This window comes from Cervus elaphus, chromosome 4, assembly GCF_910594005.1.
Source record: "Cervus elaphus chromosome 4, mCerEla1.1, whole genome shotgun sequence".
Taxonomy (NCBI): Eukaryota; Metazoa; Chordata; class Mammalia; order Artiodactyla; family Cervidae; genus Cervus; species Cervus elaphus.
The window spans coordinates 44,225,149-44,249,075 of NC_057818.1; the positions used below are offsets into that span (position 1 = coordinate 44,225,149).

A 23,927-nucleotide genomic window follows, 5' to 3' on the forward strand; every position below is an offset into this window, starting at 1 on the left:
CGACCCTCGGGATTCTGAGTCCTGCTCCATCTCAAGCCAGGAGATTACACGCAGGGCATACAGGATTGTGAGCAATCAGGAATTCTCCAGGGCCTCAATGACGGGTGTTTGAAAACACCTATCTAATGCCTTGGTTGTGTAGCTAGCACCCCCACTCCTGGCTGAAGAAGAGAAAGGGAAAGGGGAGAGGAGAGAGAAGGAGGTACTGGCAGGCTGAGAGGTTTTCACAGTATGAAAGCTTTCAGGATCCCTAACTAGAAAAATAAGACTACTTACTGCAAAGTCAAGCAAAATGTTGTAGAATCAAGCCCTACTTGTGAAATATCAAAGCGACCACAGACAGCCAATGTGGCGCAGAGTGAAGAACAGAGAAGCAGATGACATAAATAAAGATGGCAATAGAGATTCTGTCTCCCATTCTGCCAAATGTCACTTTGATGCTGGGAAAAGCAATGGCCCATCTCTTCAAAAGCCAAACATGCCAATAAAATCTCACATTACAAAACATACATACATATACACATGTGCTCACACACACATACGGACAGCAAGGTGACCCAGCACAAAGACCCAGATGCAGACACACAGACACACACACAGGCGGGCACATGCTTAGAAAAGAGGCACATGCAGACCCACACATGGATGTATATTCACGGACATGGGCAAATACACACACAAAAAGGCATACACTTAGACTAACAAAGATCCACATCCAAATATACACACACACAGAAATATACAGATTCGCACACATGAGACACAAAAACACTCAGAGAATCACACTCAGACACACACATAAGAGTCCAGAAGATGTTCACTACAATGTCGATGGTTTAACTTAGGGTCATGAAATTGGAACTCTCCTTGCTTTTGCCTCTGTGCTAGTTAGACCTTTCTACAACGAACATGTAATTATTATGTGGAGAAAAAAAAAAAAAAGCCCACCAGAGTCCATGAGGGTGAAGAGTGTCCTAGAAGCAGAGGGAGCCTCCCTGGTGGGCTCCACCTGTGGGCTGGATGATGCAAAGTGAGCAGTACGGGCCCAGCCAGCCCTGCCCCAGCCCCCAGGCTCCTCCCTAGTTTCCAACTTGAGGATGGAGAACAGGCCCCGAAGGCCTCCCACTCCACCAACTCTGGGGGCTGGGACGGGCTCTTGTCTCTTCAGAAGACTCATGGAAATTCCATGAGCCATAATCAGAACCTCGATCTGAACTGCTACCTTGATACATAAGTTAACAGGAACCAGAGAGCCACTGGTCCCCCCATCACAGACTGGCATTTTCTTGTAATTGTCAGGTTTTAATAATGTTCTTCTATTTCTTGGGTTTAAAATATTCACATCTCTGAACATTAATATTCCTGTATTAATAACCCCCCAATTCAGCAATTTCATATTTAACCGCTTATTTAAACGGAATTAATTTGTAACCGATTGTCTTCAAGTGCGCAAGGCAATTTAAGTAAATGCCAAAAGATAAGAAATATGCTTATCCTGAACAACCAGCTGATGTAAAATATCGACCATATTTCTCTGTCAGACAACGGCGTGAAACAAAGCGCTGTTAGCTGATGGCCCCCGCCTGGGGCTCCCAGGCAGCCTGCCCGCCTCGGAAGGAGCGGTCTCAGGCCGAAAGGATGGTCCCCCACAGATAATCTCGCTCCCTTCAGAGCCGGGGTCTGTCTGTCTCTCAGGAAAATCAAGTCTACCCCCTCAGATTGCTAACAAAGACTTATGTCTGCCTTGGAGCCCAGGCTGCAGGAACCCGCTACGGCAGGCCCAGTGGTACATGCAGCCCACGGGAAGAAGCCGTGTTTACGGCAAAGCTGTCCTCTCCACAGACCAGCCTTGGCCCTGCCCTCGCCAGCACCTGGCAATGGACGCTGGACCCTACCCTCTGTCCAGAGCCCCTTCGGGGCCTGCTCCTCCTGCACCTTCGTGGGAGCTCTGGCCTGGGCCAGAGTCCAGCTGAGCAGGAGGCCTGCCCCCACCCTGCTCCCTTCAGCCCAGCATAGCACACCCTGCCCCCCAGGAAGGACAAAGCCCCACCTTGCTTTCGCCTCTGTGTGAATTAAGAGCTCTCTACGCGAGCATATCATAATTATGTAAAAAATAAAAACAAAGCCCACCAGAGCCCATGAGGGTGGGGCGTGTCCCAGAAGCAGAGGGTACCTCCCGGATGAGTGCAGGGGCCCCAGGCCATGGGGAGATCCCAGCACACGTCTACCGCCCCCAGCCTGCCTCTGCTTCCCTGCTCCCGATCCTCCGCCGATGCCACCACTGTGATGCCTGGTACAAACCCTGCGTGGGCAGCAGGAGGCCTGACCCTGATCTGGGAAGGCTGAGGGAGGCCTAAAGGCTCCCAGGATCAAACCACAGCCACCCCCGCCTCCGACAAGGTGTCAGGCCCGAGGCAGCCAACCCTGAGGAGCCACACCTGGAGAGACAGTCACAGGCCAATCACTAGGCTGGACCAGGGCCAGGAGGGTCAGGCATGGGTGGACAGGTGAGGCCATTGTTCTGCCACAAGCTCCCTCCTACCCCAAGTCAAGGGATCAAGGTGACTGGGGGTGGCCCATTAGGACAAATTGAGAGGCCGGATCCTGAACTTCTGCCAGAGGTCAAATAAGGATCTAAGGTGGGAGGTTTGCAGAGAAGTTCAAAACGGTTAAAAACAAAATTCCAGGAATAAGGCACTTCATTAGGGCAATGAGAAGTGACCGAGGATAGCAGCAGCTTAGTACTGGAAACTAGGACGACAGCAAGATTCATCTTGCTTAGGAAACAGGCTATTATTATCCCCGAAAACAGCTGGAGAGGCTCGTGGCAGACAGGTGAACTCGGTCACTGAGCCCCGCGGCTCTGGAGGACAAGGGCCCCGCCAGCTCGGAAACAGGGTCCGGGAGGTGGCAGAACTAGAGTGCCGGCAGTGGGCTGGACTGCACCCAGACCCCAGGAACCTGAACATGACTTTTCCATAGGGAAGGCGCTGGCAGGGGACCCGAGGTCAGTGACCACGCGTGCGGGGTGAGGGCACCCAAATGGAGCAACCCTGGAGGGCAGAGCTACATGAAGGCCGCCACACTGGGGTGTGGGGCCCAGCGGGAGGTGTGAGGGGACAGGAGAGAGGTGAGCACTGCAGGGGGGCCTGGGGACCCCAAGGCAGGGAGGGCTCTCACCTGCAGCCAAGTCAGAAAACTCTGCTGCCACGTGGGCGTGGAAATGAATCCACCCAGCATGGGGCGGCACTCAGCCCAGCAGTGAGGGGCCTGGGGAGCAGCCCATAGCCAGCCCCTGCCTGGACTGGACCATGGATTGGAGAGGGCTAACCTAGTGCCTAAGAGCGTGTGCAAAGATAAGGCAGGCCCTGGCTCTCCAAAAAGCGTCCCACAGTGGGGTGGAGTATTGGCCGAGCACAGGCTCCTCTGGGCTCTTGGCAGGGACCATGGCGACTCCGGGGGCAGCAGGAAGAGGCTGGGTCTACTCCATGGAGGGAGGGGTCGGCCCACAGCGGGAATCCTCCCGGGGGAGCGGGCAGGGGGCCTCAGCTTTCACTGCTCACTGACAGTGATGATGTCGCTAGGGTCCCCTGCCTCTCCCCTCAGAAAACTTTAGGGAGTAGCCAGCAGCCACTCTGGCCTCACCACCTGTGCCCAGGGTGCTAGGGAGGCATTCTCCACAGCAGAGACCTCGGCTGGGGAGCTGGGCAAGCAAAGACCCCACAGCCGAGAAGCCCGACAGCTCACTGACATCCGGGAATCTTGTCATCAGAGATCCTAAAGTCCACTGGCCCACTACACAGCTGGGGAAACTGAGGCTTGTAGAGGCACTGGGGCATGATGGGGGTTTGCTCATGGGTAACTGTTTACTAAGCACTGGCTCCACGCCAGGCTCTGGATGAGTGGGGTCTCACTGCATCATGTGGCAAGTCCACCCTCCTCCCAGCCTGGGGCCCTCCCCACGAGGTAGTGACCCACGCTGAGACCAGAGGGGCCAGCCCGCAGGACCAGAGATGTTCCATGGTGCTGGCGGAGGCAGGTGAACGGGGCACGGGAGCTCTGGCATCGGGCTATGCTGGGGGACCAGGGGAGGCTTGGGACGGGAAGCAGCCGGCTGCACCCACACCACCCTCTCAAGGGCCTGGGGAAGAGACAGCGGCTCCACGGCCAGCCTCTCAACGAGCTGGGCTAATCACCGCTGGTGTGGGAGGTAGGCCGCTCTGGGAAACTCCCGAGAGGATGCAGAGATTCGTGCAATGAAAAGCAGCAAACCTGATACCCGCTCCCCCTGCCCCACCACTCTTATCATTGGGGGAAGTGATACATATTTATGAGCTCATAATCCCTGCTAATCACCCTACATCACACATACGCACAAACTCCCATGGCTCTGGCTCATACATAGTTATAAGGCGCTTCCTTTGCCACCGCTGCGGTCCACCAAAGGACGACAGAGGACGCCCTGGTGCAGAGGATGGGTGGTGAGGGAGGGGCTGGGGCCAGAGGAACAGGCCAGCAAGCCATCCACACTCAGCAGCCCCGAGGGGTAGTGCTCTCCTCAAGGGCTCGTTTGCTGCAGCCTGGGGCCCCGCAGATAACCCCCCGTCCCCGCCAGGGCCGGTCAGCAGCCAGCCCAGAGACATGAGGGTGGCTGGCTGGCCACATTCTTTGGGGGCCAGGGTGTGAGGGTGGCAAGGCAGGCAAGATTCTGTGCCCAACATCTGCCCTCCTGTGTATAGAGGCCTAAAGGGGGGAACAGGGCTCCAGGGCCCCACCTGGGGCTACACTGGGGAATGAGGGCAGGAAAGGCAGGGGCCCCTGCCCGGGACTGGGGCAGCAGCGGGCACAGGAGAAAGCTGTAAGTCAGACTGGGAGAGGGTCATCGGCCAGGAGTGAGGGGAGGGGGCTGGTAAGAATGAAGACCACAAGGTCAGAGCAGGTCCCTGGAGGGAAAACAGCTGCCCGCTGTGTGTACTCGGCCCCCTGAGTGTGCACGGCCCCCTGAGTGTGCCCGGTGGCCAGGGCTCCCTAAGCACCCGGTCACCAGCACTTTGATGATGGAGCTCTGTGGGGAAGTAGCATCGGTCCTTAAAGTCAAACTTGAACTGAATGTAAGCAAATTTTTCTCTAAGCATTTCCTCAAAAGTACCAAATTGAGCCCCTTTCTATAAATATCCTTCTGGTTTTTGTTTTTTCTTTTTAACTTTTTGGCCATGATCTGCGGCATGTGGGATCCAGTTCCCTGATCAGGGATAGAACTCATGCCCTCTGCATTGGAAGCAGGGAGTCTTAGCCAATGGACCGCCAAGGGAAGTCCCCTGCTTGTGTGTTTTGCGTCTAGTTTATATAAATAGACTGGGTCAGGCCTGCGGGGGGAAGATGTGAGATGAGGGAGTAGGAAGACGGTTCCCGGGGCCCCAGGACTCACTTGCTGATGCCCTCGAAGGAGGCCTCCCTGCAGATGCTGCCGCTGTCGGTGTTGACGCCGCGCTGGGGAGAGAGACTGAGAGTGAGGGCATAGACCTGCCACACGGGGCCTTGTGGGACTAGGTAAGGACCGGGAGCCCCCACCCTGGCCCAGCCAACCCATCCCTTCCTGAAAGGCCAGGCCCCAGCAGAAGGGCAACCCTCCTTTCTCTGCTGTAGCTTGAAAAGCAGAGGAAACCAAGGTCTCCTTCATCCAAGCACTTTGCTGACCCCAGCTCGGGCTGCCTGGGACCACCTTCGATCACAAGCCCCTGCCCCCAAGCCTGACCCATCTCCCTTGCACACGTGTGTGTGCACACACGCTCCTCAGACAGTGTCCCAAGAACACTGTCAAATCTGACCCTGCCAGAGCTGCCGGTGTGACCCAACTCGGGAGGGATGGGACTTTCCCGGTGACGCTGGGACTCTGCTACATTCCTCTCTTTCCCTAGTTGTAAGGAGACTCCAAGTAGAACTCAGACAGGGAAGGAGCGAAAACAAAAGATTCAGAGGAAAATCTGCTATCCCCAGAGAGACCAGGGCTTTAAAATCCCCTTTTAATTCTTCCTCAAGACTTTCAGGTGGATGTCTGATTGCGTCCCCCCAAATAAAACAAACTGGACCCACTGTGACCACAATCTTAACTTTTCTTCTCAGCCATCAAAACAACAGGGTGGAAAAAAGAGACCATGTAGAGTGCTAACAAAAATAACTGAGAAAAAACTATTCCTGTAAAAATCAATTAACAAAGGAGAGAAGGGTCACTTTCTGTACACTCTTCATATTGGAAGCTCCCCAAGGCTGAAGAAGTGTACGAAGGCAGGCTTCTTCTTGGAGCCGTTTCACAGCCCCAGCATTCCCACCCCGCTGGGGTGCACTGTGCACCCCTGCCAGCCCCAGGCTGCCGCAGGTCCTCTGTTATTCGGCGCCCTGGGTCCAAAATCTGACGCCACACCACCCAGCACCTTCATGGGCTGATGCAAAGGGTGTGTTTTTCAAATTCTATCAACAATGAGGGAGGCACAGGGTGGAAGCAAATTGATAAACAAACCCCGAGAGCTCAACCTGACCCAAATACATCCTCTAGCCGGGTTTTAACTCTTGGAGTATGCAAGGCACCTCGTCCACAGTGGCCTCAGGACAGGACGAGGCCCAGGGCGACTGGAGAATGGAGGGTGTGATCCTGGACACGATTAGTCATTCAGACCGAGGTGTCACTACTGATCACCAGTGACTGCTGCTCACAGTTTTCCATCCCACCCCAAGGCCCTGACCTCTGCAGAAAAAAGCAGCTCCCCAAAGCCCCTCCCTGCGCACAGACGCTGCCTGGTCCCTGAACACCAGCCACTTACCAGCGTGAGGAGCACAGAGGGGCTCCGGGATGTCAGAACACTGGCGATCTGAAAGGTCAGAAAGAAAACATCCTCTTTAGTGTCACCGCATGAAGCCTGATGGCGGTGACGTACAAGGGTTATTAAGGGCTGACAACTCACATGGATCAAGCACATCCTTCAAACAGGAAACTTACAGAGAATAAGGGACTTCAGAAAGCCACAGAGATATCACGGGGCAGAGAGGGAGACAAGCTTAAACCTGGCACGCTTCCCCATGTGCTGCCCAGCCTCCGGGACCCACATGGACCCCAGCTCTAAACAGCCAGTCCCACCCGCCTGTCAAGGGCAGCACCTCTGTTCATCTGCCTGGTCCCTTGCAAAACACCTGTTCCAGCCAGCTCTTAGGCACCGGCCCCACCCAGCTCTGGTCCCCTGGGCAGACACCTGCCTCCCTGCCCCGATTCATCCCCTTGACCACATGGACTCAGCCACTCCTGACCCCACATCCTTGCTCTCCATCCCTCCCATGGCCCACTCAGGCCCTTGATTGCTGGCTGCTTCCTAGCCAACCCCCTTGAACAACCCCACTCCCACCCCCGCCACACAGGCTCATCCCCATGCCTTTGCCTGGGCTCTCACTGCTGCCTGGCACACTTCTCCCCATCTCAGCTGCTTCCTCAATTTGTACTCAAGACTTAGGTTCCTGCCCCCCTCCCAGGCAGGTTGGTTCACCCCCTCCTCTACTGCCCCCGAACAGCCCTCATTCCCCTGGCAACCTGCCCATCACACTGCATCGGCCATGACATCCAAGGATGCCTGCCACTCCAGTGGGACCACCTGCTTCCTCTCCTGGCTCCACCCCTCAGTCCACTCTGCATCTTGGCCATGGCAGCTCCCACTGTATTTGGGCCCCCTCCCCAAGCCCCCACCCTAAACTCTAACACTATGACACAGGACGGGAGTGAGGGGGATTTGTTTGTTGTTTCAACTGCTTTATGGAACCGTCACTGACATATTCTATGCTGCACATTATTTGAAGTGCATGTTTTGATAAGCTTTGACATATGTAATACATATGCTTTTTAATACTGAGAGGCTCCCAGAGAATATCTGGAAGATACTGAAAACTATAAAAATAAGATAAAACACACCTACAAAACCATCCCCTGAGACTTTTTACCTCTGCACATACAAACAGATCTGTAACGACATCTGGATCATATGAAGTTACACGCTTCGCTTATTTCCTGTCATTAAATATTCTTCAAACATGCCATTTTTACCAGTCACTGCCGAGGGGGATGGTAAACATCCAGGGAGACCTTGATTATGGTCTGTGTCAGTCACTGCAGACTCATCTCATGCAACCACCCATGAAACCAGTGCTGCAAATTCAGGTTCCACCGGTGAAAGGGGGGATGAAAAGGGGAACTTCCTGGTGACCCCAGAACCTGCCTTGAAATGCAGGGGATGTGGGCTCAATCCCTGGTCAGGAAACTAAGATCCCACGTGCCGCAGGGCAACTAAGTCCACGCGCCACAACTACTGGGCCTGCGCACTCCAGAGCCCTCGCACCACAACTAGAGAGCCCGAGCACCGCAGTGAAAGATTCTGCATGACGCAAGGAAGATCCTGTGTGCTGCGACTAAGATCTGATGCAGCCAGACAAATAAACACTGCGTGCACACAAGCTCAGTTGCTCAGTTGAGTCCGACTCTGTGACCCCATGGACAGGAGCCTTCCAGGCTCCTCTGGGATTTCCCAGGCAAGAATACGAGTGGGTTGCCATTTCCTTTTGCAGGGGATCTTCCCAACCCCAGGATCAAACCCGCATCTCTTCTCGCCATCTCTTCCCACGTCTCTTGCATTGACAGGTGGATGCTTTACCACTAAGCCACCTGAGAAGCCCCAAAATAAACAGTAAAATAAAATAAAAAACTTAAGACTTCATCTAACCAGGTTCACAGTTAAAAGACAGCAGAGTGCAGAGTTGCACCGTGTCCTAGTCTCTTAACAGAGCTGGCATAGTTTATTTACTCATTCCTCTGTGGGCACTTACATTATTTCTAATGATTATTATAAATCATGACAATGGACATCCTGGTATAGAGTCTTTATTTCCTTAAAATAAATTATCTTTAAAAAAATGGCTTTCTTAAAAAAAAAAAAATTGATTTAGGGAAACTGCTGTCTGACAAGCCCCACACTTTGTCAAGGTTTTGATGAGTCCCGGATGTGTACCAACCACCCTCCCACCGACGCTCCATCTCCCCAGGCCCTCCTTGTTTGCTCAGTAACTGCTCTGAGAATGACTGAAGCCCAGCCTCCGAGCTGCACGCACCACAGCACACTGAGTCACTGACACTCCCCAGGCCCTCCTTGAGGAGGGGGCGGCTCATTAGAAGGAACCGGAGCCGTGCTTGTCAGCCCTGGGTGTGTTGTTACGGCGACTGAAGGGTCTACATTCATCAGCGTGGAGCGGGTCTGTCAACTGCAGCAGCAGAGCCAGAGCGCGAGCGGGCACTTGGGGATTGTAGGCGCTATTGTCCTTGGGAGAGGGGAGGAGGATGACAAATGTGCTGGCTGCTGGTTTTCTTCTCGGCTGAGACTCAGGACGTGCTGGTGGGGGATAACAGAGGAGAAGGAGCAGACGGATGGAGGAGGTCTGACGTGGTGGGCCGGGCATCTGACGGTCCTGGCAGGACAGTGTCTTTTATTGATCACGACCTCTTGAGTGGGCCCTGCCTACCTCTGCGGCTGTGAAACCTGCCCGAGCCGGGCAGCTGCATCCGCCCTTCCCTGTGGAGACCCATTACTGCTACACTCTCATCGGCACACCCTGATTCCATGCCTCTGAAATTAAGGTGACGGGAGGCAGCTATGCGTCACTAGTGGGAAATGCCACTCCACATACAGGATGACACAGCTCCGGCCACACAGGGCCTTGTTTCCATGGAGCAGCGGTCACTGGGGACCCACCAGCTCTCACGCACCAGTGCTGTTAAACACCCCTGCCTAACTTCATGCCACAGCACCTGTTGACCAGATAGCCTGGCCTCTCCGGCAGGTTGAGGTGGACAGCAGACACAGAATGCTTCAGAGCCCTGTGGACAAGGATCCTTCCCTGGGGACAGTCAGAGGCTTCCTCTTGCACCCTCGCACCCAAGGCTTCCACCAGGCCTGCTGGCCACTCTACAAAGGTGATGATCCAGAAAAGGGGGCTGGACGATCCTTGACCAGTACTGTCAAAACAAGCTCCTACTGCTCCAGGAAGCTGGGTTCATGATGCAAAAAGCAAAGCTTTAAAAAAAAATGAACCTTTATCATGGCAGTCTGAAACAGGGCTGCACAATGGTTTTTAAATGCAGCAATGCATTTAAAATTTTCAAATTGTTCCTAAAATTTAAATGTGGGGAATGACCATAAACAACATGGATGTGCATCTACTCACGAACAATTGGGGTATCCGGTAACCTGGGGCCAGTGTCCCACAGAGCGATCGGGGGCACACCTCTTCCTGATGCCTTTACCCACTGAGGTGGGGAGACAGGGGGTATCAGCCACTGGGCTGTCACAAAGGTCTCTTATATCTGAGTCAGTGACCTTGGCAATACCTGTCTGGTGCCACAAAAGAGGACACAAGACTTGCCCTCTGCCAGGCCAGCTCCCATCACCAGGGACACAGCCTCTGCACTGCACCTCGACAGCAATGCCTAGCCCCTCTCAAGGTTTTCCTGAGCCCCACCCTCTCAAGGGAGCCACCATTCACTTGACCTTCTCAATAATTAAACTCAGGATCACCTATACAAGGAGGGCGAACTAGATAGCCAGGTTTGCTACATCAGCCACCTGCATGTGGTATCGAGTGACAGGCCATGGCCTGGGGTGGGGGCTTCCTGCCTTCTTTCAGAGGAGACACGTGTCAGCTGCTTCCTGTCTGCGATTTGTGCAGACGGCCACGGCTGTCTGAGGGTTAGATCGAGCCAAGCCTCATAGAACCGGCCCAACACAAAGGGTTTCCTGTCACCATCTGTGATGGAGCAGCCCTGGGCACCTCGAATGCCTCCCAGCTTAGGCGTCTATACTTTGGTTGGGCTCCAAGTCAAGCCACAGAAAATCCAAGGCACTTGGGGGCCTTGTCAGCTCTACAGGCACGTCCAGCAGCACCTGCTCACTTCTGACAGGGCACAGGCAGGGGTGGAGGGTGCACCTGTGGGGTCCACAGGCTCTGAGGTCACATCCAAGTCTGGTACTCCACACTGGTGGGGCTGTGGATGAGGCCCTTCGCTGCTTGGAGCCTTGGCCTCCTCCTTTTATCAGGGTGAGACTCTGGCCCCCACAGCACAGGGCAGAGGGAGGAGGGAATCCATGAGAGTTACTGAGGTTCCTGGAACCTGCAGGTGCCGCCCCAGAGTGAAGCACCTCTCCCCCAGTCCACAAGAGCCCTCGTTTCCAGTAAGATCCACAGGAGAAACAGGCACAACAAGGCCGATGACACTGATGATAGAGGGGCCTGCAGAAAGCTCCCGGTTTTCAACTCCACTGATGCCTTCACTTAAAATTCTGCTTCCTAAACACAGACTCAGAATGAGCTGGTCTGTGGGGCTGTAATCCTAGACCATCATTACAGGCTTTCCTGTCCTGACACGAGACCTCTTCTGTTTTACCTCATCTAGAAGCCAGCTCTCCTTCTCCCCAGAAATCACAGTGTAAGTGGAGCTGAGTTCACCCTCTTCCTGCCACTGCCCACCTCCTAGTCATAGAAGCAAAACCATCAGATTGTGGCTGGGAGGCTCTGACTTGGTGGGCTGATCCCCAGGACCCGTCCCAGGCTGCCCACCTCCAGGTTTCACACCCAGGAGACCCAGAAGGTCAAGGTCCCAAAGGGCAATAATGTTACAATGCAGTTTACAAAGGCAGGAGGGACACACCCACCAAAGGAGAGGATCGGAACAAAATGAGAACTAAGCATGGGCATCTCCCCCTGCTCTAACAGCAGTGGAAGTCAGGGGCAGCTGCTTCCAATTGCCTGGACTGGGGACAGATTCAAAGCCCCAGGAAGACAGTTGCATCCCTACCCTGGCCACACACTCTTGGCCAAGCACACTAGGAAGAAGATTAAAGCTGGGGGGAGTTCCCTGGTGGCCTAGCGGTGAGGATTCCACGCTTTCACTGCCGTGACCCGGGTTCCATCCTTAGTTGGGGAACTAAGATCTCGCAAACTCTGTGGCATAGCCAGTAAATAAATAAAAGTATAGCCAGGGGACCTCCAAGCCCACCCCACCCCACAGGCCTCTCGCAGCCTGGGGCTTTTCTGACAGCAGCATCTGCAGCTGATGAGGGCCTGCGAGAGGGCCTCCCGATACATGAAGGCCCAGCCGAGCCTGATCAGACCCTCACAGAGATAGCCTCCCCCAGGCAGCTCAGCGGCCACCTCCCAGGTACCAGACGCTTCCGGCACTGCTAAGGGGGCTGGTGGCTGGCCCATGCTGCCCCACAATGTCAAGCCAGGCTGCGGCAGGGGAAGGGGTCAGCCACTACTGACCTCGTCTGTGTACTGGACGTCATCCACGGCGTACTTCTCCTTGAAGTGCTCCTTGGAGTGGATCCTCAAAAGAAGCACAAAGAAAGCCAGGGTCAGGGTCTGGCCTTGGCTGGGCCCCGGCTGCCTTCCCACCCCCAAGTCTAAGGCCCATTCCTACCCAATCCAGCACCTGGCACCAAGCCAGTCTGCCCAACACAGACTCGGGGACAGGGGGCAAAGGACACTGGACCACAGAGAGACCGCTGAACCCCGCCTGCCTCCCTCCACCTTCCCAGCCGACCTCTGCTCTTCCTTCGAGTCTGTGACCCTCGCCGCTGGCAGCAAGGAGGGACAACCCTCCCTCCACCAGCCAGGGAGAGTCCAAGGGCAGCCTGTCAGCACACCCTACTCTTTGGGGAGTGAAATAAGCTGCCTCCCAGGCCCCCACGGAGCCTCTTTAAAGGAAGTTTAAAAATTAAAAATTAACATTTTAAAGAAGTCAATAACAGTATTACTCACTGTGATGAGAAACACTCAAGCTTACTCATTGTCCCTAAAAAATCAGCTGGTGAGAAGACAAAGACCCGGAGCGGAGGTGGCTGAGTCGCCCCTGCCCGGCTCACGATCACGTGTGTGCTGACCGTGGTCATGGCCGTGTTGGGCAGGGCTGGCGGGTCCAGCAAGCGCCACCCCCATCCCCCAGCCTCTTGGTGGGAAAAATGAATCAATGTCACTGCTGGTGACAGAGCTCACATCAGGAGCATTAGCCACCCAGGAGAAGGGTGTCCAACCCAAGTCTAGTCTCACACACACACACACACACTGCCCTGTGCCATCCCATGCCTGGGCACTGCATCAGCTCAGGGGGTTCACCCTTCCCCTGCCTGCGATGTGTGGTACTCTAGTCACTAAGTGTCAGATCCAAAGGAGGTCTCAGAGGAAGCAGCAGATGGCTTTTGGAGTGTGTTTCCTGGGCTGTCAAGGATGAGCAGACAGGCAGGGGGAGGTGCCAAGGACAGTGCGCCTGGGAGGCCCACAGGGGACAAGGAAGTGGGCACTTGGAGACGACCACCTCTGAGAGCAAGCTCCACGCACCTCTGAGGTAACAGCATCACTACCCAGAAAACAGACTCCCATCCCCTCTCTGAGTGGGAATTTTCCTTCCACCCAAACAGGCAGCCCAGCCTGGACTGTGGCCAGGAAACACACAGCATGATCCAGGGACAGACAGGTGGCCTTGGGGATTAGCAGCAGGGCGCTCACAGCCCCAGGGGGCGAGCTGGGCTGGGGAGACAGTGGCCCCTGGCAACGGGCAGCTCACTGTCCCAGAACCCTCTTTGCTTCAGCTCCCTTCTGGCTTCTCTGACATGGGCACTGGGTGTCAAGCTCCCATCATTAATTAAACTTGCAGGATCCAACTGCATCAGCTTCTGTGGTTGAGACAGGACTCAAAGGTAAATGGCCAAAGTCTGGTGCCTCCGTTAGCATTGACCATAGCAGCTACATGGGGCAGGAACTGATGACAAGCACCCCACGTGGACACTGGAGGCCCTGGCTCCAAGGCTTATTGCCAAGAGCTCGCTGACCCTTTGCTACTAAGGGGTGACACTCTGCAGGTGACCCTGCAGCCACACACAGAAGCGCAGGCCAGAAGGGCAAGAGGTAGGGACCTTGGGGTCATCACCATGTTCCCGATGACTGTTGTGACTCCAGCCCCAGCTAAGGATAGACACTCAACATCCTCGGTGGGTCCCCAGTTCACCTGTGGGCCCCCGTCACTCCATCTGCTCCAGCTGTGACAGACATCAAAAGCAAACTCCCGAAAGAGCCAGGAAGAGCTAAGGGCCTGCTTCCGAGGCCGGCCTCGATGATCCTACAGCGGGTGTCTCGGCCATTAGCCTGGACACTGACCTTCTCATCTCACCTCCTGTTGGGGACCCCAACCCTCCCAGGTCTCCCAAGCCATCTTGCCAAGGGACACCGCAGGAACCGTGCTCTTGCTGGCCCTTGCCCGGGGGCGGGGCGGGGGTGGGGGTCTTGTCAATCAGGATTCAGCAGAAACCCAGGAGACTTGAGATCTGGGAACATCTCCATGTATTCAGCCTGAGGTCAAAGTCTTAACAGGGAGGAACCGGTGGAGGAGGGGCGGAGGAGGGAGTAAAGGAGAGAGGAGCACAGGAAGCTGTGACCCATGGGTGGCTCAGGGCTGTGTGCTTGCCTGTCCACCCCTCACCTACCAGCCACGAGCCAGCCCACTTGCCACGGGAGCCAAGGAGCCACAAGGGGCCAGCCAGCCCACGGGAGAGGCAGATGCTGCTGCTCTGATGTCCAGGAGGAAGCGAGTTGGGAAGTCAGCCCCACCAAATGCCCTTTGCCCACCTCAACAAGTCCAGAGTGCACATGGGCCTCAAGGGCCCCGACTCACCCAACTAGCCACAGGCCTGGCTCTCAGCAGGAATAACCAACTGTATCTTCTCTGGCACTTAGCATGTTACTTCTTTCTAAAGGATAGGGATAGTTAAGTTGGAATAGTACTTATTTTTCATGTTTTGGGGCCAATTCTAATAAAAATCATTTAAATGGCACCGTAAGAGATAAGAGTGCCAGACCACCATGTCACCCAGCCATCAGAGGGACTGACAGGAAAAGGAGTGCCATGTCCACACGAGCCCTGCAGGAGAGGTCACTGGGCAACTCCATGCCCACCGAGCGCTGGGCCGGCCGCGGCCACACGGAGAGCTGCACGCTGCCCAGACTGGAGTCTGGAGTCCAGCAGGGCAGCTCGGGCCCGATCTCGTCATATGGGAGATCCAAGTGGCAGCAACTGGATGCGAGAGAGTGGGCCAGCAGGGAAGCCAAGCCCACCCCGGAAACTCTCCCTTCAAAAGGAAGGGGCAACCTCAATCTCCCACAGCACTGTTAATCAGCTATACCTCAATGCAAAATATTTTGGGTATTAAAAAATTAATAATAAAAAATTAAAATAAAAAAAAAAGTACAAAAAAGGAAGGGGAAGCTCTGGCAGGAGAGAGGAGGCAGGGCCCCCTCTCAAAGGGGTTCACATCTTCAGGAAGGAGCCGGTGTCCGCGGCCCCGGCCCATGCAGGCCTTCTCCACTGGCAACTGGGCCCAGTAGGCGACAGGGGAGGCCTCTCCTAGAACTCAGAGTCAGGGCGGGTGCGCTGAGTGCCAATACCCTGTGCGGGGCCTCCCCTGAGAAGGAAACTTTCAACTAACGCCCACCAGGCAGACACAGTGAAACCCTCTAGAAAATAAAATTTCCAAGCACAGGTCTAGCTGGCGAGCTGACCACCTGCATATGGCTAATGAACCAGTAACAGGGCCAAATTACAGCCGTCAGCATCCATGTCCAGCAGCCGGAGCCTGCCTGCAGCTCTTCCCCTCTTGCTCACCACCCAGGGCCCCACACCAGCTCTGGAATGAAGGTGGCAACCATGTCGGGGTTCTATTAGCTTAAGAAAGAAGAGCAGGACTCTCCAAAGTGCGGGTCACTGATCCTGGGGGCAAGGCGGCAATTCTCAGAGAGGCTGGTGCAGGGAGCAGAGGTGATAGAGAGGAGCCTGGCTGAGCATCCTGGCAAAACCCCTTGCCAGGCCTCAGGCTGCCTGGGGTCAGAGCCAAAGGAATTCCCTCGGTCCTCCTCCTCTGGGAGGCCTGCACCTCTCATCACTATCCTGAAGACAAGGGAGCCAGGACCAGGCCACCAGACAGGCTGAGGCAGCCATCATCCTGTGACCCAGCTGTGTGTACAGGGTGGGGGGCAGGGGCTGTGAAAACACCCCACACCGCCCACATATGCACCACACCACAACCATACAACATACACACACTGCACCACACATACTGTGCCACACCCCACTCCTATGCAATCTACCCTACACATGCACCACCCCACACACATACCACACCACATATACCGCCTATACGGCCCGCACACAGACCCACACACATCACACATGCACACAGCACACACGCTGCAGACACATCACACACACTTCAGTTCCCACACCAGAAGTGCCATGTTCAGGGCCTCAGCCCTGCAGACACCTCCCTCCTCCCTACAAACCCCAGGCCAGCCACACTCTCTCACGTTCAAGCCCGAGGTCTCAGCCAGGGGTGGGAGCAGAACACAGCCAGGCTGCCAAGGTCCTAGAAGGGGTCCCCCAACCTGGCCCAGAGTTGTTCGCCCTCTATCCGTGCTGAAGCTTCCCCAGGGTGCCAATTTCCTGCCTGCTCAGAGGACCCCAGACACCCCGGGGGCCAAAACTGCCATCAGCTGAGCCCAATTCTGACGGAAATGACAGGAAACACTCTCACAACAAAAAAACCACCAGACTTGTACAAGCAAAGATGCCAAATAAAAATAATATAGAAACTACCACATTCCCATCCCCACAACGGCCCGGGGTGAGGAACAGCCTGAGCCACCGGCTGCCCTCGGGCCCCTGGCGTCTGAAGCCTTGATGACAGGACAGGCTGTTTACACAGGAAGCAGCAAACGTGGAGACGGGGGTGCTGTTTCCCTGGGCGACTTCGGATTGCAGTATCTGCCAGCAGAATTTTCAAAAGCCATCAGAGAGAGACTCAGAAGGAAGCTGAGGAGCTGAAGGTCAAACGTTCAGGCTGGCGGGTTTTGATCACAAAGGCCAGGTAATCCCGCCAGCCTCGCTCCCGCCCTATTGATCAGGAGTGTCTGATCAGCTCCGCACATCAGATCCAGCCACTCCCCACTCCAGCCTCAGACAGTCCAACCCTTCCACTGCCCTGTGCCCGACATGCCGCCTTCTCTCCCAAAGGCTTGGGACACGCGGACTAGTAGAAGGTCACATCAGAGCAGAGGGAGGGAAAGGCCAGATGGGGTAGGCACGGAGGAGAGCCAGGTCTGCCAGAGACGAGGGGCTAGCTCTCTGCTGCAGAGCCAGAATGCCCTGGGGACCGGCCTGCTCCGTCTGGCCTGCCCAGACCACCTGGAGCCTTTCCAACAGGGAGACACGCCCTGCAGACCCATCTGTACCCTCCAAAATCCACACCACACAGTCAGTTGCCCTGGCAAAGCAGGGACAGACTAGAGAAGAACTTTTTAACAGCAGCTCTGAAACGCAGCCATGGTCAGAGTGCAGAAGATCATTCCTGTATTATTGAAGACTATGCTCTAGAACCGGAGAAGGCAATGGCACTCCACTCCAGTACTCTTGCCTGGAGGATCCCAGGGACAGGGGAGCCTGGTGGGCTGCCGTCTATGGGGTCGCACAGAGTCGGACATGACTGAAGCGACTTAGGAGCAGCAGCAGCAACACCATGCTCTAGAACAGACAACCGCTAACAGCTGCTCCCTGACCAGTCAGGTCCAGAGTTTTAAATCCTCATGTTAGGACGTCCCTGGTGGTCCAGGGGTTAAGACTCTGCACTTCCACTTCAGGGGGCAAGGGTTAGATCCCTAGTCAGGGAACTAGATCCACATGTCATGCCAAGCGGCCAAAACAAAACCCCCCAAATGCCATTTGGCTGTGGGGAGGCAGGGTGAGACCTGCTCAGCTGTGTGGAGTCCCCAGGGCCAGGAGCCACACCCTGGAGGGTGTGCACCCTACCCCGTGGACAGGCACTCCCTGACTTCTGGCAAGAGTCAGCCCTGGGTAAGCAGCATCAGTGGTCAGAAGGGGGGACGCCCTCAGAGCCCCGCCACGCCTCCTGATGGAAACTCACCACTGTCCACACCCACGTCTCACGGGGCTGCGTCTCTGATGCTCTGGGCGTCTCAGCACAGCTGGGGCCAGGAGGCAGGGCCACGGGGAGGCTGAGAGGGCGGGCAGGCCAAGGCCACGGGGGCCATCCAGGCACCGGGGCCCCGGACACGCCACTGGCAGGAAGGGCTGAGGCTGCAGCTTGGTGATCACCTCAGGGTGCGGGGAGGGCTCTGGGAGAAGCTTCTCGCCCAGACCAGATCTAAACTCACCAGGAAACTCCTGCAGTCGCCAGGGCTTTGTGACAAGCCACCCTGACCCGTAGGGGAGTAAAAAACCACATACCACGCCCACAGACCCTGCAGGTCGGGGCGCGGGACAAGAGTCCCAAGAGAGCTGGGGCTCCAGCGGGGGGTGCTGGCTGACAGCCGGCCCCGGGCCCTCCACACAGTGAGTCTGGGTTCCTCACCGCGTGGCAGCTGGGCTTGAGGAACGAGATCCTGATGGAAACTACAGCAAATTTACAGTCTAGCCCCAGAAGTCACAGGCTCTCCTGGTGGCTCAGATGGTAAAGAATCCACCTGCCATGTAGAAGACTTGGGTTCAATTCCTGGGTTTGAGTAGATCCCCTGGAGAAGGGAATGGTTACCCACCCCAGTACTCTCACCTGGGAAATCCATGGACAGAGGAGTCTGGAGGGCTACAGTCCATGGGGTCACAAAAAGTCAGATACAACTGAGCGACTAACACTCACTTCACTCAGAAGTCACACAGCGACCCAGCCATGTTTATGCACTGAGGCCGTGACCCAGGTCCTGACCGAGCCAGGCAGTAGGGAAATGATTCCAACTCTCCATAGGGAATGGCCATAAATACTGTGGACATTACAAGCTGCCTGTCCCCAGCATCCTCACTGCCTCACTCAAATGCCACACCACAGTGACCGTCCCACAGTGTAACCACCGCACAGTGACTGACTAAAGCACTGGTGATGCCTCGTGAGTGGCACCGTGGCTGTTCCACAGATAAGGCATTGGAGGCTCCAACAGTGGTCAGACCCGCTCCCCAGAGAAGCCCACTGAGGTTGGGGGGCCCTGCCCTGGCCCTCTGCACAGACGCCTCATCATTCAAACCAGCCACAGACCCACCAGCCGACCTGGCAACGAGCGTTGGGACACGAGGCAGCGAAGGCTGCAATTTGTACATTAGCCCAGAATAAGCACTCTCCTGGCAGAAATGACATGCTAGAAGGTGGAGAGCATCTAGCAGAATCCTCTGATCACCTCAAGCCTGCCCAGTTAAGTACAGCCTCCACCTCAGCACCTTGGAGCCGGCAGGAACAGCTCCTGGGAGCAGCGGATGTGGCCAAGGGTCCTGACACTGGCAGACACCCCAGATGATGAGTGTGGCAGCCTTTCAGCCTCACTCAGGCCTCTGGCCCCAAGCTTATCACACAGCATACCCCAGAGTATGACCCTGTCTCCCAGCTGAGCCACTGGAGGCAGGACCTACATCCTCGGCCCCTCATGGCTTAGCCCAGAGGCCAGTACATGGGAGGCACCCCGTGACAGCATGTAATTTGTGACAGGCCTCAGAGAAGGACCCCAGGGTGTCCTCCCTGGCCAGAGCCAACCCCAGCACACCAGGGTGGGGCCGCCTCCCATGGACACTACACAGGAGTGAAGGTCCCCCCTGCCCAGAGCCAAGGCCTCAGGCATCTCAACACAGCCGGGAATCCGGAATCTCAGTATTAACAAACACCACCTCCAAACAAACGTGAAAAGTCTGCGGCTCCGGCTCTGACACTCCTTCCCATTCGAGGGCACTGGGCTCCAGCCCAGAGCAGGCTGTTAATACGCTTGCCCACTAAGCCTTGCCCCTTGCTAACCTTCCCCCGTTGCCACTCACAGGCCAGGCCGTGCCCCCGCCCCCAGCCCGCCAGTGGCCAGCAGGCACTCTCACAGCCCCCAGCCAGTGGCCAGCAGGCACGCTCACAGCCCCAGACTGCTCCTTACTTGCCCATCCAGGTGGCGTGGCTGGGAGGAAGCCTGGGCACGAACAGAGTGGCCGTCCCGGTGTCCACGTCGATCACGCCGTAGCAGCCCGGCTCGGTGACACCAAACGCCCAGTGAAAGAAGGATTCCTATGGCGGGAACGAGGACCCAGGTCACCCAGTCGGCAGGACAGAAACTTAAGGCACAAGGAGAGAGGTGGGGAGTCTGACCGAGCGTCTTCCTCCCCACACCCCAGAGAGGAGACTCAGTCTCCCCAGCTCTTGAAGTCGGACCCCAGTCTCACACCGCCCTGCACCTCAGCACTGTGCCCCCCACTCCAACCAACTGCCATCTCCTTCCTCCTGGCTGGCTGCTTGGACCCCGCTTCATGCCCGTGTCCCACGCCTACCCGCCATCCCTGCCTCCCCGCCACACCCCTCAGGTCCCAGACAGGACAGGTTAAAACTCGGGTTCCCAAGAGCATCACAGATCTGGCAATGCCCTACCTGCATCCTCCTGTCCCTCCCCACCTCTCTGCCACCCCCACTGCCTGCAGGCAGGCAAGGTTCCACCTTGACTTAAGACGCCCAGGCCGGGCATCTGCTCAGAAGCAGATTCCTCCATTTAGGACTTCTTCCTTCCTTCTCCCGCCCCCGGGGCAGCTGATGACTTCAGTGTTTAGCATTAAACACGGAGCTAAAATATCGTTGTAAAGGTATGAAGTGGAGGAGGCGCTCTTCTAAAATTAATCTTGCATAAAACATCAGTAAGGGAGCCAACAGCTGAATTTAGGAGATTGGTTTTTAAACCACAGACTATGGAAACCTCAAGAAGCATCAGGACAAGGCAGAGAAAACTTGTTTAGACCTCCACGTCTCCAGCAACCCAGGGACGGCAGGAACGAAGAGGCAGAGGGAAGCCCTCCAGTAGGAGACACTTTCTGTGGAAGGTGCTGCGTGCGCCATGGCTCCCAGCAGCGGATCTAGGCCTGTGCCCCGAAGGGTAGACACTGTCCAGCTGCGGAGGCCACGCTTTGCTGCCTGCTCTCCATGCTCAGCTCCCTTCCCATTCCCCTGCCTGCTCCCTGACCTGGATGCTGGACAGCCATGTCCTCTAGGCCTTGCCTGGCCCCAGGGAGTTCCCAGTGCATCAGACCCCTGCTCTGGGAGACGGAGTCAGCAGATGGGTTCTAATTAATCCCAGCTCCCCCTCTGGCAAGTCATTTCCCACTGAGTCTATTTCCTCATCTATAAAGTGGGGGCAGCCTAGGGCCCCCTGGGTGAGCCTCTGATGACTGTCCTTGTTCCTGTCCCTGGGAACTGAATGACGCCAGAGGCCATCACATCCAGGCTGGCTTTCTACAGCTTGGCCACCCGCCGCCATCCCCCAGGGTTCTAGAACTTTGAGGAGCCCCTGGATCACTTCCCAGGGGAGGAAACCAAACCCAAGGGGTCAGCACTGGCCAAGCTGGGATGAATGCCAGGGCATTGGACTCCTGTTCAGACCCTGCTCCCACGCCTCCTCCTCCCAGGACCTCTGTAGCACCAGTCCATTCTTCTTGCTGCAGCAAAATCTGGTCACAGGAACTCAGCCCTCCCCAACAGCACCTCTCCCAGCCCAGGGAAGGCTGCCCAGCCCAGCCTCTGCGGTCCAATCCTGTGGATACCATTCCCCCACCCAGAACACCAAACCCCAGCTCCACCTGTCAGAATTCACACTGGCCTTCAGGGTCCATGCCCAATACTGCCTCCTCCAGGAAGCCTTGCCTGCTTGCTCCCCAGGAACATCATCCCTCTGTACTCTGATCTGAGAGAGCAGAGGCTGATTGGTGACAGCTCTGCCTCCGGAGTGGGGGCCCCCTGGGGACCTCGGCCTTGGCCTGCCTTCAGAGAAAGAACCTCCTCCTGGTCCCTCAGGAGGGCAGAGTTGCCCAGACCCACCCGGCCTGGTGCTGGAGGAGGGCAGACGGCCTACAGGAGGCCCGGCGCAGACCCAGAGAGGCGGGAAGCTGCCGGCAGCGCTCACCTGGCGGAAGATCACCCCGGTGTCGGTGCAGTAGCGCTGCGTCTCCTCGCCGCCCTGCAGCACGACCGCGGAGCCCCCCTGCACCGCCGGGTTCTTCCGCAGCCGCTCACACAGGCGCCGCCTGTTCAGCGCGAAGAGAGCCAGCGGCACCTTCAGGGTTTCGTTCCCCAGCCAAAACGAGGGTCTGCAAAGACACAAGCAGGCTTCTGTTAGCACCGCCAGGCACATGCCCTATGCACAGTCTGGGGCGGCCTCAGGGCCCAGCCTGGCACCAGACCCCCATTAGCACGTGGCAAGCTGATCCAAACTCGACCTGCGCGTGATCCGGAAACAGCTCCTTGCCGGGCCGCCGGTGGACCACAGGGGCTGTCAACCACACCCTCCCCTCCTGGCCCTGAGCACCAGACAAGTGGGATGAGGGGCAGCTGGGTCTGTTTAACCAGCAGACAGATGAGACCACCAAGGGAAACTCTGTAACGGTGCCCAGACACACTCCCTACCCTCCAGTTCCTGCCCTCAAGGAGCTTCCCATCCATGTGAGATGTTTTCCCAGAGGACACTGGATCCCTGCCCACGTGTCCGCAGGCTGCATCTGCTCTGTAGGTCACAGACCCAGCAGCCCCGGTGGTTTCTCACCTGAGCTGGGACACACACACACACACACACACAGACACACACAGACACACACACACACAGACACACAGACATACACACACACACACAGCACTCAGCACCAGGCACTGAGCCGAGCCAGGCCTGTATGTGCCAAATGACACACAGACACACACAGACACACACACACACACAGACACACACACACACACACACACACACACACACGGCACTCAGCCCCAGGCACTGAGCCGAGCCAGGCCTGTATGTGCCAAATGACTGAGGGGGAACCATGACAAGAAGGATCCAGAAGTTTCGGCCTTTGTGCTGAGGCCTCCCGTCCACCTGGGCGTGGCCTGAGCTACCCCTCATGTTTCTCCCCACCCCCCCCCCCCAACCCCTTGCATTGCTCCAGCATCAATTTTCCCCTCTGGGGACCATTCTCAGCATTCAGACGTACAGGAACCTCACCCATCTTTAAAATAAATAAGTAAAAACACGCCCCTTGACCCCTACCCACCAGCATCTACTTCTCTCTCTCTGTGTGTGCAATAAAATCCTCTGAAGAGTCACCCAGCCGTTCCCCATGTCCTGGCCACCCCAGCGCCCTTAGAACCCAGTGCAGACTTCCTCCCAGCCACAAGGCGCTGAGGCGGGCCACACAGGCATCATACTCTTCCCTAAACCCCAAGAACGCTCCCACCTGGGGCCTTCCTGTTCCCCGTAAGGAACACCCTCTCCTACTGCCGACCAGGGTCATGTTCTCGCTTCATCCAGGCCTCTGCAGACATAACCCCTCTTCCCGGAAACTTTTCCAACAACCCCACCCAAACCTATCCACTGCTCTCTTCCCACCTCTCTAGAGCACGCATCACTGTCTAATGGTATATGTTTACTTGCTCATTGTCTCCCCAGGTAAAATATAAGCTCCATGAGGGTGGGGACCACCTCCTTCCAGGCCCCTGAAACAGTGCTTCATGCGTGCATGCATGCTAAGTCGCTTCATTTGTGTCCAACTCTTTGCAACCCTGTGGACCGTAGCCCACCAAGCTCCTCTGTCCATGGGATTCTCCAGGCAATACTGGAGGGGGTTGCCATGCCCTCCTTCAGGGGATCTTCCACACCCAGGGATTGAGCCCAGGTCTGTAACATCTCCTGCATTGGCAGGTGGGTTCTTTACCACTGGTGTCACCTGGGAAGCCCAAAACAGCACTGCATGAATAACTAAATGGAGGAAGGGCAGTCCCAGTGAGTGGGCTGGTGGCCCGCAA

General features: G+C 56.3%; 1 protein-coding gene across 1 annotated transcript in view; it reads right to left on the reverse strand.

The window, feature by feature from the left end:
* The window catches only part of PEPD (peptidase D), a 117,960-nt gene that overhangs the window by 87,389 nt on the left and 6,644 nt on the right, over positions 1 to 23,927 (reverse strand). The window contains exons 2-6 of the mRNA XM_043899087.1: positions 22,045 to 22,228; positions 20,041 to 20,168; positions 12,346 to 12,409; positions 6,819 to 6,866; positions 5,429 to 5,490 (exon numbers count right to left, since the gene is read on the reverse strand). Of these exons, the coding sequence (XP_043755022.1) occupies positions 5,429 to 5,490; positions 6,819 to 6,866; positions 12,346 to 12,409; positions 20,041 to 20,168; positions 22,045 to 22,228 (486 nt within the window). The remainder of the gene's footprint in view (positions 1 to 5,428; positions 5,491 to 6,818; positions 6,867 to 12,345; positions 12,410 to 20,040; positions 20,169 to 22,044; positions 22,229 to 23,927) is intronic.